General features: G+C 38.9%; 3 protein-coding genes across 3 annotated transcripts; 1 reads left to right on the top strand and 2 right to left on the bottom strand.

Moving 5' to 3' along the window:
- Positions 1-263: 263 nt before the first annotated feature.
- On the top strand, positions 264-1,022 carry CBG02219 (the record flags this gene model as incomplete). The annotated part of the gene is made up of 3 exons (XM_002639727.1): positions 264-341; positions 739-843; positions 888-1,022. The coding sequence occupies 3 exons, from the start codon at positions 264-266 to the stop codon at positions 1,020-1,022; spliced, it is 318 nt and encodes a 105-aa protein (XP_002639773.1).
- Positions 1,023-1,329: 307 nt separating this feature from the next.
- CBG02220 lies at positions 1,330-3,537 on the bottom strand (the record flags this gene model as incomplete). The annotated part of the gene is made up of 9 exons (XM_002639728.1): positions 1,330-1,417; positions 1,463-1,569; positions 1,617-2,205; positions 2,251-2,390; positions 2,438-2,633; positions 2,682-2,800; positions 2,853-3,033; positions 3,102-3,416; positions 3,467-3,537. 9 exons carry the CDS (start codon positions 3,535-3,537, stop codon positions 1,330-1,332), a joined length of 1,806 nt encoding a protein of 601 aa, XP_002639774.1.
- A 1,748-nt stretch (positions 3,538-5,285) lies between these two features.
- Positions 5,286-9,577, bottom strand: Cbr-mus-101 (the record flags this gene model as incomplete). The annotated part of the gene is made up of 17 exons (XM_045238174.1): positions 5,286-5,411; positions 5,456-5,647; positions 5,702-6,061; positions 6,105-6,260; positions 6,305-6,521; positions 6,565-7,112; positions 7,160-7,349; positions 7,394-7,752; positions 7,799-7,952; positions 8,024-8,314; positions 8,364-8,596; positions 8,643-8,786; positions 8,831-8,941; positions 8,987-9,119; positions 9,173-9,309; positions 9,354-9,488; positions 9,536-9,577. The coding sequence occupies 17 exons, from the start codon at positions 9,575-9,577 to the stop codon at positions 5,286-5,288; spliced, it is 3,528 nt and encodes a 1,175-aa protein (XP_045092060.1).
- Between the last annotated feature and the right edge of the window lie 3,170 nt (positions 9,578-12,747).

The raw sequence follows: 12,747 nt of genomic DNA, 5'->3' as shown, positions 1-12,747 counted from the left end.
GATTGGAACACTCCGAGTTTTCGCGGAGTTTTTTTCCTTTTCTGCCGACTCCCTGAATAACCCCATAATTGAATACAGGCAATGAGTCATATCCGCGCCATTTTTGTTTTCCGAGAGGAGTACACAGAAAATCAATAGAGCGCAGCTACGCAGTATGTTTCTAGGCCACGACCGCGATGTTTTTTTTCAAATTTAAAAAGAATTTAAATTAAATATTAAAAATAAACAAGTTTACTCATGAAACTGTGATACTGAGCATCTAAATGGACGAAAAAGATGATTTTGATGTATTCATCGAAACGGCAGAAAATGTCGTTCGCCTGATAGAATCTGGCCAAGATGTAAGTCGATTTTTTAAAGAATGGATAATATTGTCGGATTAAAAAAAGTGACACCTGAAAATCTCGGAGACGACGCTCGTGTCGATTTACGAGGGGCGGAGCGAAAACGGATACTGTAGATAATAAATTTATTTATGTGAATTTAGTGGGATTTTCTGAACAAAATTTTGATTTCTTGGTATAAAAATGGTTGCTAGCATCTCTAGAATCTATTTTTCAGCAAAAAAACTAAATTTAAACGCGAAAGTAGCTCGACCGAGCCAAAAATCTGAAATATTACGTTTTTGCCGCGCTTTTTCGTAGATCAAAAAAAGCAAAAGTTTTCAAATTTTCAGGTCCCAGTTTTTTTAATTTGACAATATCCAGTTTCATATAACTTAACTATACTAATTTTTAGGCTGAATATGAGAAATATCAATTAGCAAAACAAGCTGATCTAGTGAGTTCCTCCAACATTCCACTTGCTGATGATGTACCAGCCATTGTATGCAAAATTCTAGCTGTAAGTTGCAATATCCTCATTCTTCAGAGAATTACTTTTTTCAGAATCATAAGCGCTCTGTTAAAACAGAAAATATCCAAGATGTTAGAAAGCGCCGAAAAAGTGAAACTTCTAATTCCGATATTAACGTAGGTGCACAGAATCTTTTCTCCCCAGAATCTGTAAATTCCAGACAATAACAATCTCACAACTCGAATACAGGTCTCCATGCAACCCTTTCATTTTTATCCTTTTTTGTTTCCTCTTAGTAATTATAATGTATTATCTTTTGTCACCAACTCCATGTCCTCGACCAATCTGGTAAAAATTTGTATATTTCATGTATATCTTTGAACTATTTGTTTCTTTCATGAAAATTCAGAGAACAGATGTATCAGACAAATTAAAAGAGAAGTATTACTTTTAGAATGAAAGCCTAAACAATGAAATTTGGGAACAAATAAAATCAGAAAAAAGCTGGTAACGAAATTGAGTTGAAGATGATTGTTAGTTCATCTCACATTCCAAGATGCTCAAAATGCAGGCATTGATAATTTGAGTACCGTTATCTTTGTTATCATTAGCCAACAATTTCCTGCAAAAAAGGTTTTGAAGAGTCGAGTCATTATCAGAAGCTTACAGCAAAATCAAATCGTCGATTGGCTCAAAAAAAATATCGTTCGTCCGGATTTTATTCGGAGTTTCTTTTTCCAAATGTAGTTTTCGCAGATTCTCTTCCTCCAATGCCTGCAAAACAAACAAAATTGAAAAAAAACTTTAATTTTTATACTAACCTTAGTTTCAATTTCCGTGGATGTAGGTTGTGGAATAACAGCAAACATTTCTAATTCTTCTGCAGGATCGTTTCCATTCCGAGCACCTTCCCTGTGGCGCTCGACGCTTTTTATAGATTTTTGGCATCTATGAAGGTGTGAAGCCATCCTATTTCCATTCCACGAACTAAATCCACATTCACATTTTAAGAGTGTATTTCCATTTGATGTCGAATCATAACCCGCCCGTTCTTTGTTTCCGTCGCACGATATCTCATCAGTTACACGACGACCTTCAGTGGTTTTCAGAAACTTTTTTTCGATTCCATTTACTTTTGGACGTCTTATAATACGTTCCCTGCGCCCTTTGCAGATATCTGGTCGTTCGGTGACTGCCCACAGATTGTTCAGGCGAGTGTGATCATTGATACGATGTGCATCGAGTTCTTTACGTTCACTGAAAGAAAGAGCACACATGCGACACCGGAATGATGTGTTTGCTGCATGTTTTCGCATGTGATCCACAAAAGATGGGACAAAAATATGCTTGCTGTGCCGAACGGTAGTCTTGAGATCTTCTTGGTACAGGCAGAGAGGACATATAAGAGCACTGAAATGGTGAAGTTGAATAGAAAAATGAATAGTTCCAACTCACTCATTGATGTGTTTCTCGATGAAGTGATCATACAGGTAAAGACGAACTGAAGTGCGATACTTGCATTTTTTGCAGTGATATGGACTTTCTCCTGCAGGGTGCAGATTTAAGTGTGCTTCCAATTTCTTTGGAGTCTCGTACTGTAACGAAACATTTGATTAAAGTTAAAAAGACATACAAAACTAACATCCAGCTCGCATATATTGCAAACAGTATTAGATTCTCCTTGGTTCAAGTGGCATTTTACGACATGTTGTTGTTTGAAATACCTCGAACTGAAACCTACGTTACAGTATTCGCAAGTTCTCATCTTCATCAACGCCATTGTACTATTCGTTGAAAGCGCAGCAAAGTCAGTGGAATGCATGTATAAACCATTTTCTCTGAAAGAAAATATAAGTTGATTTAAAAGTAGATTATTAGAAACTCACTGTGCTTCTTTTCGCTTCATTGATTCTAAAGGATCATGAATAACATGAGACCATGTATGATTGATAAATCCTACAGCTCCGTCACAAAGATCATGACAACTCGTATTGTTGTAAGAACACTGAAAAATAACTTCAAAGTGTTGGAGAAAGAAAACATATCGATAAGCTCACCACAAATTTTCCTTCGATTTTTTTTGAATTCAGTCGAGACGAGCGCCTCGATGGCTCAAATTTTTCAGTTGCTTCAAACATGAAATGTCCTCGATATACAGAATGTCCATTGTTCAAAGCGTTGCGTGTGCGAGATGATGAAGGTTGGGTTGGCTTCGGCAATGCAGCAGCAGGAGAGCATCTAAAATCGAGCCTAATGAGAAAAAACTCTAATTTTCAATGTTGACAAGCAAGAAAAAAAATACCAACCTTGCTCCGGATCTTATAGCAGATCCAACTGGAATAGATCTAACTGGTCTCTGTAGAGCAGACGGATCACGACTCGTGGGTGCCACAGTAGTCTGAGTAGGTTGCGCCCGGGACGACGAAGCTCCTCCAATGAAACTTCTAGTATTCCTCGGCACCAGCATCGACGTATTCCTGACCACTGATGTTTGTGGTTGATTTCCAATATATGACACTGTGGGCTGTTTAAAACCGAGTTGCTCAATGTCCAATTGCTTGACTTTGGAGATATTTACAGTTGCTCCTTGTCCATTGTCCACGGAACGTGGATTGCTAATGCTGTAAATGATTTCCGGTCTGGTGAAATACTAAAATATGTTCAAGCTTACATTTTTTCCTCTATGACCATGAGATCATCGTCCGAGTCCGACAAGGTGATTACTTCTGAAGGGTCGCCCATTTCGAGTCTGCCAGTTACCTGTTGAAAAAATTGAATTAGGAAGGAATAACATGGATTGAAAAAGAAGACGGACGGGATGTTGAGGTAAAGACAGAAAGGCTCAGAATAATCGATCTGCAGAATGATGGAGGTTAGCACGGTGACAGCAAGACAACGTTGAACGCTCTTGCAATGAAGAGACTCAGAGCGGTCAGAGATGGGGAGAGATGGTGAGTGTGGGAAGTATGGTTGCATGAGAGCATGCTTTTCCGGTATTTCTCTCGATGGGAAGCCCCACAAATTCCGAGGAAAATAATTTTCGGAGAAAAAAATTCGGGGAAAAGTGGGCGGAGTCGGGACGGAAACTAAATTGAAAATTTGGCACGGTTTTGCAGCACAGTATTTTTAACACATTTGAATACGGTCATGAGAAAACCGTGCGGCAAAACCGTGTCAGGCTTGAAATTTAGGCTCCGCCCACCTTAAACAGGAATTTATTTTCCCGGAAAAATATTCTTTCGCGGGGTCTCCTCGATAGAATCTGTGAAGCCTCCACGGTAGGATATGGGAATCATTGGATTGAGAATAAGAAGTATAATATAGTAAAATTAGTTTGACAGTGTACAAGAAACAACTAAGACAGGCATGTCCTGTACAGGAGACAATTACTGGCCAGCTGTATAAATAGAAAGAATTGCGTAGATGATGGACAAAACTTTCCTCATGGGAATATGTCGAATCGATCCAAAACAGCACATGCCGGTCAATAGATCGATCCGATCGGAAAACGAAAAGCAGATGTAAATATTAAGAAGGCACAGTTAAAATATATCACTCATAGAGTCAGCTAATAAGTAGTCAGCGTGCTCCATAATTGCGGAAGTTTCGAAGGGAAAGGCAACTGGAAGCCTGTTCGTTAGCCGATCTTGTATGAGGCTTGACCAAAACAATTTTCTTAGCGGAAAAATTCCAGGAAAAGGGACCAAAAATTTAGAGAATAATTGGAAAACAAAATATTTTCAGTTACGGTAGTTTTCGTCCGAAGACATGACCATTTTCGGAATCAAATTCCGAAAAACACATTCTGGCATACTTGTAACGGGCCGGGCTTTTTACCGAATTTCGGAGGCCCGGCCCGACGGACCTGTCATTCCACAAGTTTTGAAAAATTCAAAAACACATGAGGGGGACCCTTATGTGATTTTTTTCGAGCAAAAATTTTTTTTCGAGTTTTTTCGATATTTTTTGATCAAACAGACAAACAATCCAAAAACACAAAAAAATGGAGAAAGTTGTGTTGAGAGCTAAAAATTTGGCTCAAAATGACAAAATTTTTGATATCGGGCCTTCCGGGCTTTGGCGGGCCGGCCCGGAATTTTACAAGTATGATTTCAGGGATGAAATGAACTACGGTATGTCAAAGGCGCACGCGGAAAGTTTTCTTGGGGGTCTCGATCGGAATTAAGTACTGTAACTCGAGAAATTTGTTTGTCGAGTTTTTTTGTGGTAAGAAAATGGGATTTATAATCGAAAATTGTTGAAAGTTGGAACATTCCGAAATTCTGATGTTTTGAAAAACGGAATTTTCGAAATTGCGGAAAGGCCATTCTCACGTTCGCGAGCCCGATAATTAACAATGCAAATTATCGACAGAAAAAAACCGCGTTTCGTGAATTGCACTTTGTCTGTCATCCGAGAAAAAAAGGAAATTATATTTGAATTGCGTAATAATTGTAACGATAGAAAAATAACAGTTTAACTCGATTAAATTAAAGGTTTTTGTAGACAGGATGAAGCAAATTTGAATAATCCAAGTTATCTTTGTTGACCAGATATTCGTAGACAAAGTCGATGACGTATAGAGGTATTTTATCTTGCTTTAACATAGCGGCACTCTGGAAAGCTGTCGTTTTTGATAGTCACTTGGAACGGAGTTAACCTGAACGTTCCATTTAAAATCTTTGACTGCGAAAACTCTATTCGGTTCAAGATCAGTGATCTCTATATAATCGGTGATCGAATGAACAACAGCTCCACCAGCTTCTAAGATACTCGCTATTAGCTGGGCCGTTCTGTCGTCTTGATGAATCACACATCGCCATCCGGTGAAAGCTCCATTGGTTCGATTCTCCTATGAGTTACAAGAATTGTTTCGACTCTCTAGAATTATGAATATTTGACCTACCATTCTAACTGAAGAGGTGATCGGCATTTCATCAATTCTAATGCGCCACGGCTTACACACAGCAACCAATTTCTCGAAATGTATCCTGTTTTCACGTTCTTTAGGACTCTCTCGAGCCGGAACGGTTTTAGGAAGTTTATCAGGAGTCCATTCAAATTTCTTTTCATCTATCCATCGACCTGATGCAGTACTTTTAGTCACATACTCCGGTGTTAGGCACCATTTCCCAGCCGCAATAGAGCAAAGTACTTTTGGTGTTCTCTGCATCTTGCTGGTGATAAGGTGGGTGACATCTCTGTTGTAATCTTTCTCAATTCGACCACCCAGTTGCTTGATTGCTTCTAGAAGGTCTGCTGACTCCTTAAAGTGTATTATTCGGAAAGAAAACTTTGAAAATGTATACTTGTGGGCTCATATTGGATATACTCAACAAAAATCGTGGATGCATGGCGTACATACGATTTAACTCTTCGTGTTCTTGATTTTGGTCAGCAAATGATTCGTCCATTGGCTCATAGTGTCTCATAGAACGATCTAAGTCTCTCACTAACACCGGAGTCTAAAAGTTGGAAATTAATCTCTGTCATGATATCATCCCCATACGCTGGAAACAGTTCTTCGATTCTCGACAACTCTCGATTTTATAACTTCACAAGTCATTGGTTCATCCTCGTTCTCTTTTCCTATAGTGCGACCAGTGTTAACAACAGCTCTACGAAGGATACTTCCGATTCGCGAGTTGGTCATGGTTGATTCTGGGGTTTCTCTGGGCGGTGATTCCATATCATCAATGTATCTATTGGCACTTTCCAGATTCAGACTGTAAATTTACTATTGCGAGAAACCCATTTTTTTTGACTGACTCCATTTTATATGGCTTTCTGAGATCCGGAAAATATGGATTTCTATAAGGGGCCGTTATATTTGCAATACCATCACTGCTCCGAGTTTCGTAAGGGCGCTCTTCCACTTTATATCTGTCTTCCAATTCTCGTTCGATCACTTCGGTTGATTCATTCCTATCTAACACACACTTGGCCCAAACGTCATCGTCCCGCTCAAATTCTAATAAAGGCTCTGTTTTTTCCTTATAGATATGATCTTTAAACGGTTGAAGCTGACAACGACACACACTAGAAATAATCCATGATAGGTCAGCAGTCCGAGAACGATGTTCTTGTCTGACTTGTCCAGCGCCAACCATAATTTGAAACGAATTGGAATCCATTTCGTTGATGACAATCCCACCATTCTCTTCAATAATGCTCTTGATGAAACCACGAACATGAGGAAAATTTTCCCGTAGAACGAATCGTTGATTTCGGAAAAGCAGTAGAGGAGGCTTTGGGAGAGGAACCAAAAGTGCGTGGGCACCAAGGCGAATACAGTGTCCTATATTGATACATTGATCCTGAAAAAATCATATCGAGATAGTGAGAGCTAGCGAGGTTCACTCACGACATAGAGAGTTGTGATGACTTTATCGTATGTAAGCAATGTATGCATCGGTGCAGAAGGACCGAAAATAACGAAATCTGCTTTCTCCGGGTCAGGTTCTATCTGTCCTCCTAGTTTCTCAATCTGATCACTGAGCGTGGCAACGATTGGTTGTCCATGAAGAGATGAATGAAAACTGTATGTTCGACTTCTGAATATTTGTTTCTTGTTTTAGAAAATTACAGAAAATCTTACGAAAATACACCAGTGGTATCATTGGGTCCAAAAGTTCTGTCAGATAACTGAGAAGATTCGTAGCTGAGGGTTTGTGATTGGCTATCATCCATCATATTTTCTGTCCAATGAAAATCTTCAGAATTCACCAATTTCCTTTTCTTCACGCATTCTATAACCCATTGAACGGTCACTATATTGATGTCTTCTTGTTGAACTATCTTTCTTAAAGATGCACGATCTTGTTGGCTGGGATTGATAACAACGACATGGGTTGCAGATTCGAACTTTGCGACCCGAGTAGCTCCGGTATCGTTGAATAGTCGCACCAAACTTTCTTTCGTTGCTTGGTCCTTTCCAATTATGTAGAAAATGCAGTTCTGGAAATATTAACAATTTTCGTTGAGTAATTTGATTTGAGCTTACTTCAAAAAGTTCTCTGAGTCCATCGTCTATCAGTTTCCGAGCGTTGGCGATGAGATCCAGTTCGTTTCCGGCTGAATTTTGAACCGGCTCGATGTTTTGCGATGTGGGAATTCGAACCATTGGAACATAGCTTTTTCGAAGAGGAAGGGTTGAGCTGAAACATCAAAATCAATAGGTAATTTTAACCGAAGAATCGAAGATTTTGTATTGAATAAAATGACATACAATTGGTCACTATTCCGCGATACTCCAATCTTTCCAACAGTTTTGTCATTATTAATGGTACTTGAGGTAACATTTGAGGTTGATGAAATTGACACAAATGAAGAGCATGATTGACGGAACGATTGTTCTGTCGGAGTCATCGATGAGGACATACTGAATGATGAATTTATCAGGCGACCTCCGTTGCCAACAATTGAAGAAATATCAGGAGCACTTTCAATAACACTTGTGTCTTTCTTCGGAGTAGATGATCGGAAATGTTCGGCGGACAAGTATTTTGGATGATATTTGCTGAAGAAAACTGGAATTAGCCATTATTGAATTTCTCAAAAAATCGTACGCTTCTGAAATGAGAGAACCAGCATCGATACACTTTCTGATCCATCTTGTTTGAACAATCCTAACGGTTTTCCACTCGGATGCTTTCAGATATTTTTGCCCACTCGTTTTATCAGTAATCAGATGACTGCATCTATTTTTCGACATATTTCCAGAAACTCTGCCGCCATGCTCTTCTACCAACTGAATCAAATTAGTACGATCAACTCCGTCGATTGAAGAAATAGATATTTCCTGAACATAATCGAATCAGTCATAAAACACAGTAGTAAAAACTTACAAGCCCTTCAAAAACTCTCAACTTGTAAGATTCGACTGCATCTCTCCCTATAGCGCTAAACTTCCCCATTGTCGTTTGAGATGTCTGCCATAAGTGCTCAACCCATTCTTTTCGCATCAACTTAATAGAATTTTTCACAGCACTCTGAAAAAAGAGCATATTATTCTCAATGTGACTTTTATGAGAACCTTATATTTTTCTGTATGCTCTGCTTTTCCAGAAATTAGATGGGTTGTCTCATGATACAGAGTCTTATTAAAAACACCATTCATCCAAGCGATTTTTTCGCCGAGATCTTTCTGGAAAAAGAATACATAGAATCAATATTCTGAAAATTGTTATACCTTTTCTTCTGGGTCCAACGATGTGAACGAAATTCTAGCGCCATCGAACACACTGGAGAAAACTGGATGAGTGCATTGTGGAAGTGATTTCATCTCTTCCAGGCATTCACGAATGATTGGTGGACCATAGAGTCTATAATTAAATGTATTTTATGTGATACGATCTGAAAACGAGCGAACACCAACTTCAGTTTGTTTTCTTGAAGTTTTTGAAACAACTTTCCGCGGAAACAAGGAAGCACGAAGAAATCGTCTGATGATTTGATGTGCTCAACAGATCCTGAGTCAATCCACTCAGGCATCACTCCGGCTTTTTTCGAAATCTAAAAAAACATTTTTGAAATTTTAAATGTGTATAAAAGCTCACTTTAAAAGTCTCTTTCAGATTTCGAATTTCTTGCTCTGTAGGTACTCCATCGGAAGTTTCAATAAAATATAAAGTGAATGGAGAATCTTCTTCATTGTCATCGCAAAGTATGGAGTCTTCATGCGCTTTGCTGGCCTGAAAATTGAAAGTTTAGATCAAAGAACTATAGTAAAATGACTTACTTCGCTTTTTCTTGCCTTTTTCGGAGCCGGTGGGGCAGACATTTGACAGTGAAGCTAAAATTTTTTGTCGGTTGAATTTGAAAATTTGAAAACGACAGTTTCGCGCGGAGAGAAATGAGAAACGAGGCATGAACAGAGAGTGTATAACTGTCTGCGCCTCTTCACACTCTCTTATGAAATAGTCACCAGCTCTTGAAAAAAGATCATACTTGCAACGGCCTGGTCTTTTTCAGAGTTTTCTCGAACCAGGTTTACAGTTATTTATTTCAGATGTGAAACATCCAGGTATGAAAAAAAACATACAACAGACAAAACTTCAGACAAGCTATCATTGCCCGAATTTTCCGTTGTCTAATACACAAAATATTTGATCGGTTAAATATTCATGACATAAACAACTGTTCAATCTGTGTTTTTAGAACAATTATTCCGTAATGTCAATCCAATCCACTGTTATTTTTATATGGAAGGATGGTAGTTCCAGAAGATACTAAAGTAAACCAGGAGAATCGAAAAAGGTTTCACAAACCTAAGTATTAATGAATCAAACCGTCAATCACTCACAATCCAAATTTAACTGGAACATTCAAGGAACGTCTTCTGGAAACGCTTCTTCACATGAATCAATGGACCAATACCAATAATCGACAGGCTTCAATGAAGTCATCGTATAGTCAAAATAGTCAAAGAGAATGTGGAGTCAAAGAGTAATTGCCGAAAAATTATCCATGCAATGTCGAGAACTGCGAAGAAATAGTGAAAATCAAAATCAAAACCTAAAACTGCACTTCTCGACATTTATCTACATTTAAAAAATAGGAAAAATGAATCGGCAGTTACAAAAATTAATGGGTCCAAACGATTTAGGGATTCAAAATTTCAGGTTCAGGATATAAAATCTTGGGTACAATAATTCTGAAGTACTCCGGTACAGAAGTCTGAAAAATCACCAGCTACAAAAGTTCGATTCGAGTGTATTTACAAAAAACTAAAATTAGGGGTTCCAATTTTTCAAGTTTGGTATAACCAGAAAGCACAAGTTTCTGGTATTACTCTTGTCCGAAATCAATGCACGTTGCGGACGAGAAAACAACGATGGGCGGAGCTTAGCTCCCACAGAGAGAACCTTACTGTATTTTTCAAATTATTGCACGCGCCTTTAATACAGTACCTCAACATTTATCGAATTTTCTCAAATTTCTCTCATTTTTTTGCTTGTTTCTGTCTAATTTTGTGTAATTCTTATAAATCTTTAATTTATTTTTCTTATAAAATAGAAAAAAACAGCCAAATAGGGCCCAAAAAAACGTCTGAGGTACGGTATTTAAAGGCGCATGCATCAATTTGTTTTTTCGCTGTGCGACCGACGATGCGATTTTGAGTAAATTTTCGGCCGCAACGTGCATTGATTTCGGACGAGAGTAATAGTGGAGATTGAAATCAAGGTTACTGTAATCCTCTAGCTACAACTTTTCCCTACAGTAATCCTTTTCATTTTCAAATATTCTCCCTACAGTAATCCATTTAATTTTTGATTATTTTTCACTATAGTAATCCTTCCCATTTTCGATTCTTCTTCTCTACAGTAATCCTTTCCATTTTTGATTATTCACTAGAGTAATGCTTTTCATTTTCGAATACTATCCCTATAGTAATCCTTTTCATTTTCCATTGTTTTTCCCTACAGTAATCCTTTTCTTTTTAGATCATTTTTTCCCTTCTTTTCTTCGGATCAGAATAATAAGAAATTAGTAAAAGAGTCCTAACATAGTTAGATATTACTCTCGTCCGAAATCATTGCACGTTGCGGCCGAAAATTTACTAAAAATCGCATCGTCGGTCGCACAGCGAAAACAAAAATTGATGCATGCGCCTTTAAATACCGTACCTCGGACGTTTTTTAAAGATTTTTAAGAATTACACAAAATTAGACAGAAACAAGCGAAAAAATGAGAGAAAATTGAGAAAATTCGATAAATGTTGAGGTACTGTATTAAAGGCGCGTGCAATAATTTTAAAAATACAGTAAGGTTCTCTCTGTGGGAGCTAAGCTCCGCCCACCGTTGTTTTCTCGGCCGAAACGTGCATTGATTTCGGACAAGAGTAATATGTCTTAACGCGCACTCCTTCGTCCCTCAATTTCTTGGCTTCTTCATTAACTTCCATGAAAGTTCACGTCCACGATTCTTCTAACAGAGCTGTTATTAGGTTGGCGGGAAAGTCTTTGTCACTCTGTTTGTTTAATCACTGTTCTCGTATATGGAGGCTGTGTATGATATCGACTCTAGTGAATAACAAGGTGATAAGAACCTTCCATATAAACAAGTCCCCATCTCCTTCCCTGCTCCTCATCTGTAATTGAAACGATATGTTTGTTCCCACTGCTATTCACATCAGACATGTTTTGATTTACCTCTTCCTATCTCACACCACGATGAAGGATTCGGAAACTTTCTTGAAGAATGTGTACAACACACATGCCCCTCACTACAATACTATTCGCAATTGGTTCCATCGTTTCGAAAAAGATGACTTCTCGCTCGATGAAAAGGATCGCTCTGGGAGACCCCGTGAGTTGGATTTGGACAAGCTGAAGCACGCATTGCAATCGGATCCATTTCAATCTAGCCGTGAACTAGCTGTCACATTCGGAGTTCACCATAGCACAGTCCTTGAAGGTTTGAAGTCTCTTGGAATGAGAAAACTTTTTGGTCGATTCATACCTCATCACCTGACTCAAGCCAACCTTGACCGCCGAGTCGACGATTCGATTACTCTTCTCACTCTCCACGCGGGCGATGATGGCTGGACCGGCTAATAACCGGAGATGAGAAGTGGGTCTTCTACGATAATCACCACAGGAAATCCCAGCGGGTTGGAGAAGGAGAGAGCCCACAGGATGTCCCCAAACCCGACCTTCATCCGAAAAAAGTTATGCTCTCTGTGTGGTGGGGAGTGGACGGCCCCATCTACTGGGAACTTCTGCCCGAGGGCAAAACAATAACTGGAGACCTCTACACTACTCAACTACGAAACCTCAAGAAAGCAGTCGACCGTTCGGCCCTGAAAGACAAGAAAGTGTACTATCAACATGATAACGCTCGCCCACATGTTTCGAAACAAGTGAAGCAGGAGCTGATGGGATATGGATGGAATGTTCTCCCTCACCCCCCCCCCCCGTATTCTCCTGATCTTGCTCCTTCCGACTATTG

The sequence above is a fragment of the Caenorhabditis briggsae genome (genome assembly GCF_000004555.2).
Source record: "Caenorhabditis briggsae complete genome, chrI, whole genome shotgun sequence".
NCBI lineage: Eukaryota > Metazoa > Nematoda > Chromadorea > Rhabditida > Rhabditidae > Caenorhabditis > Caenorhabditis briggsae.
Note: the sequence above shows the minus strand (reverse complement) of the source record. Positions and strands in the feature narration are given on the sequence as shown.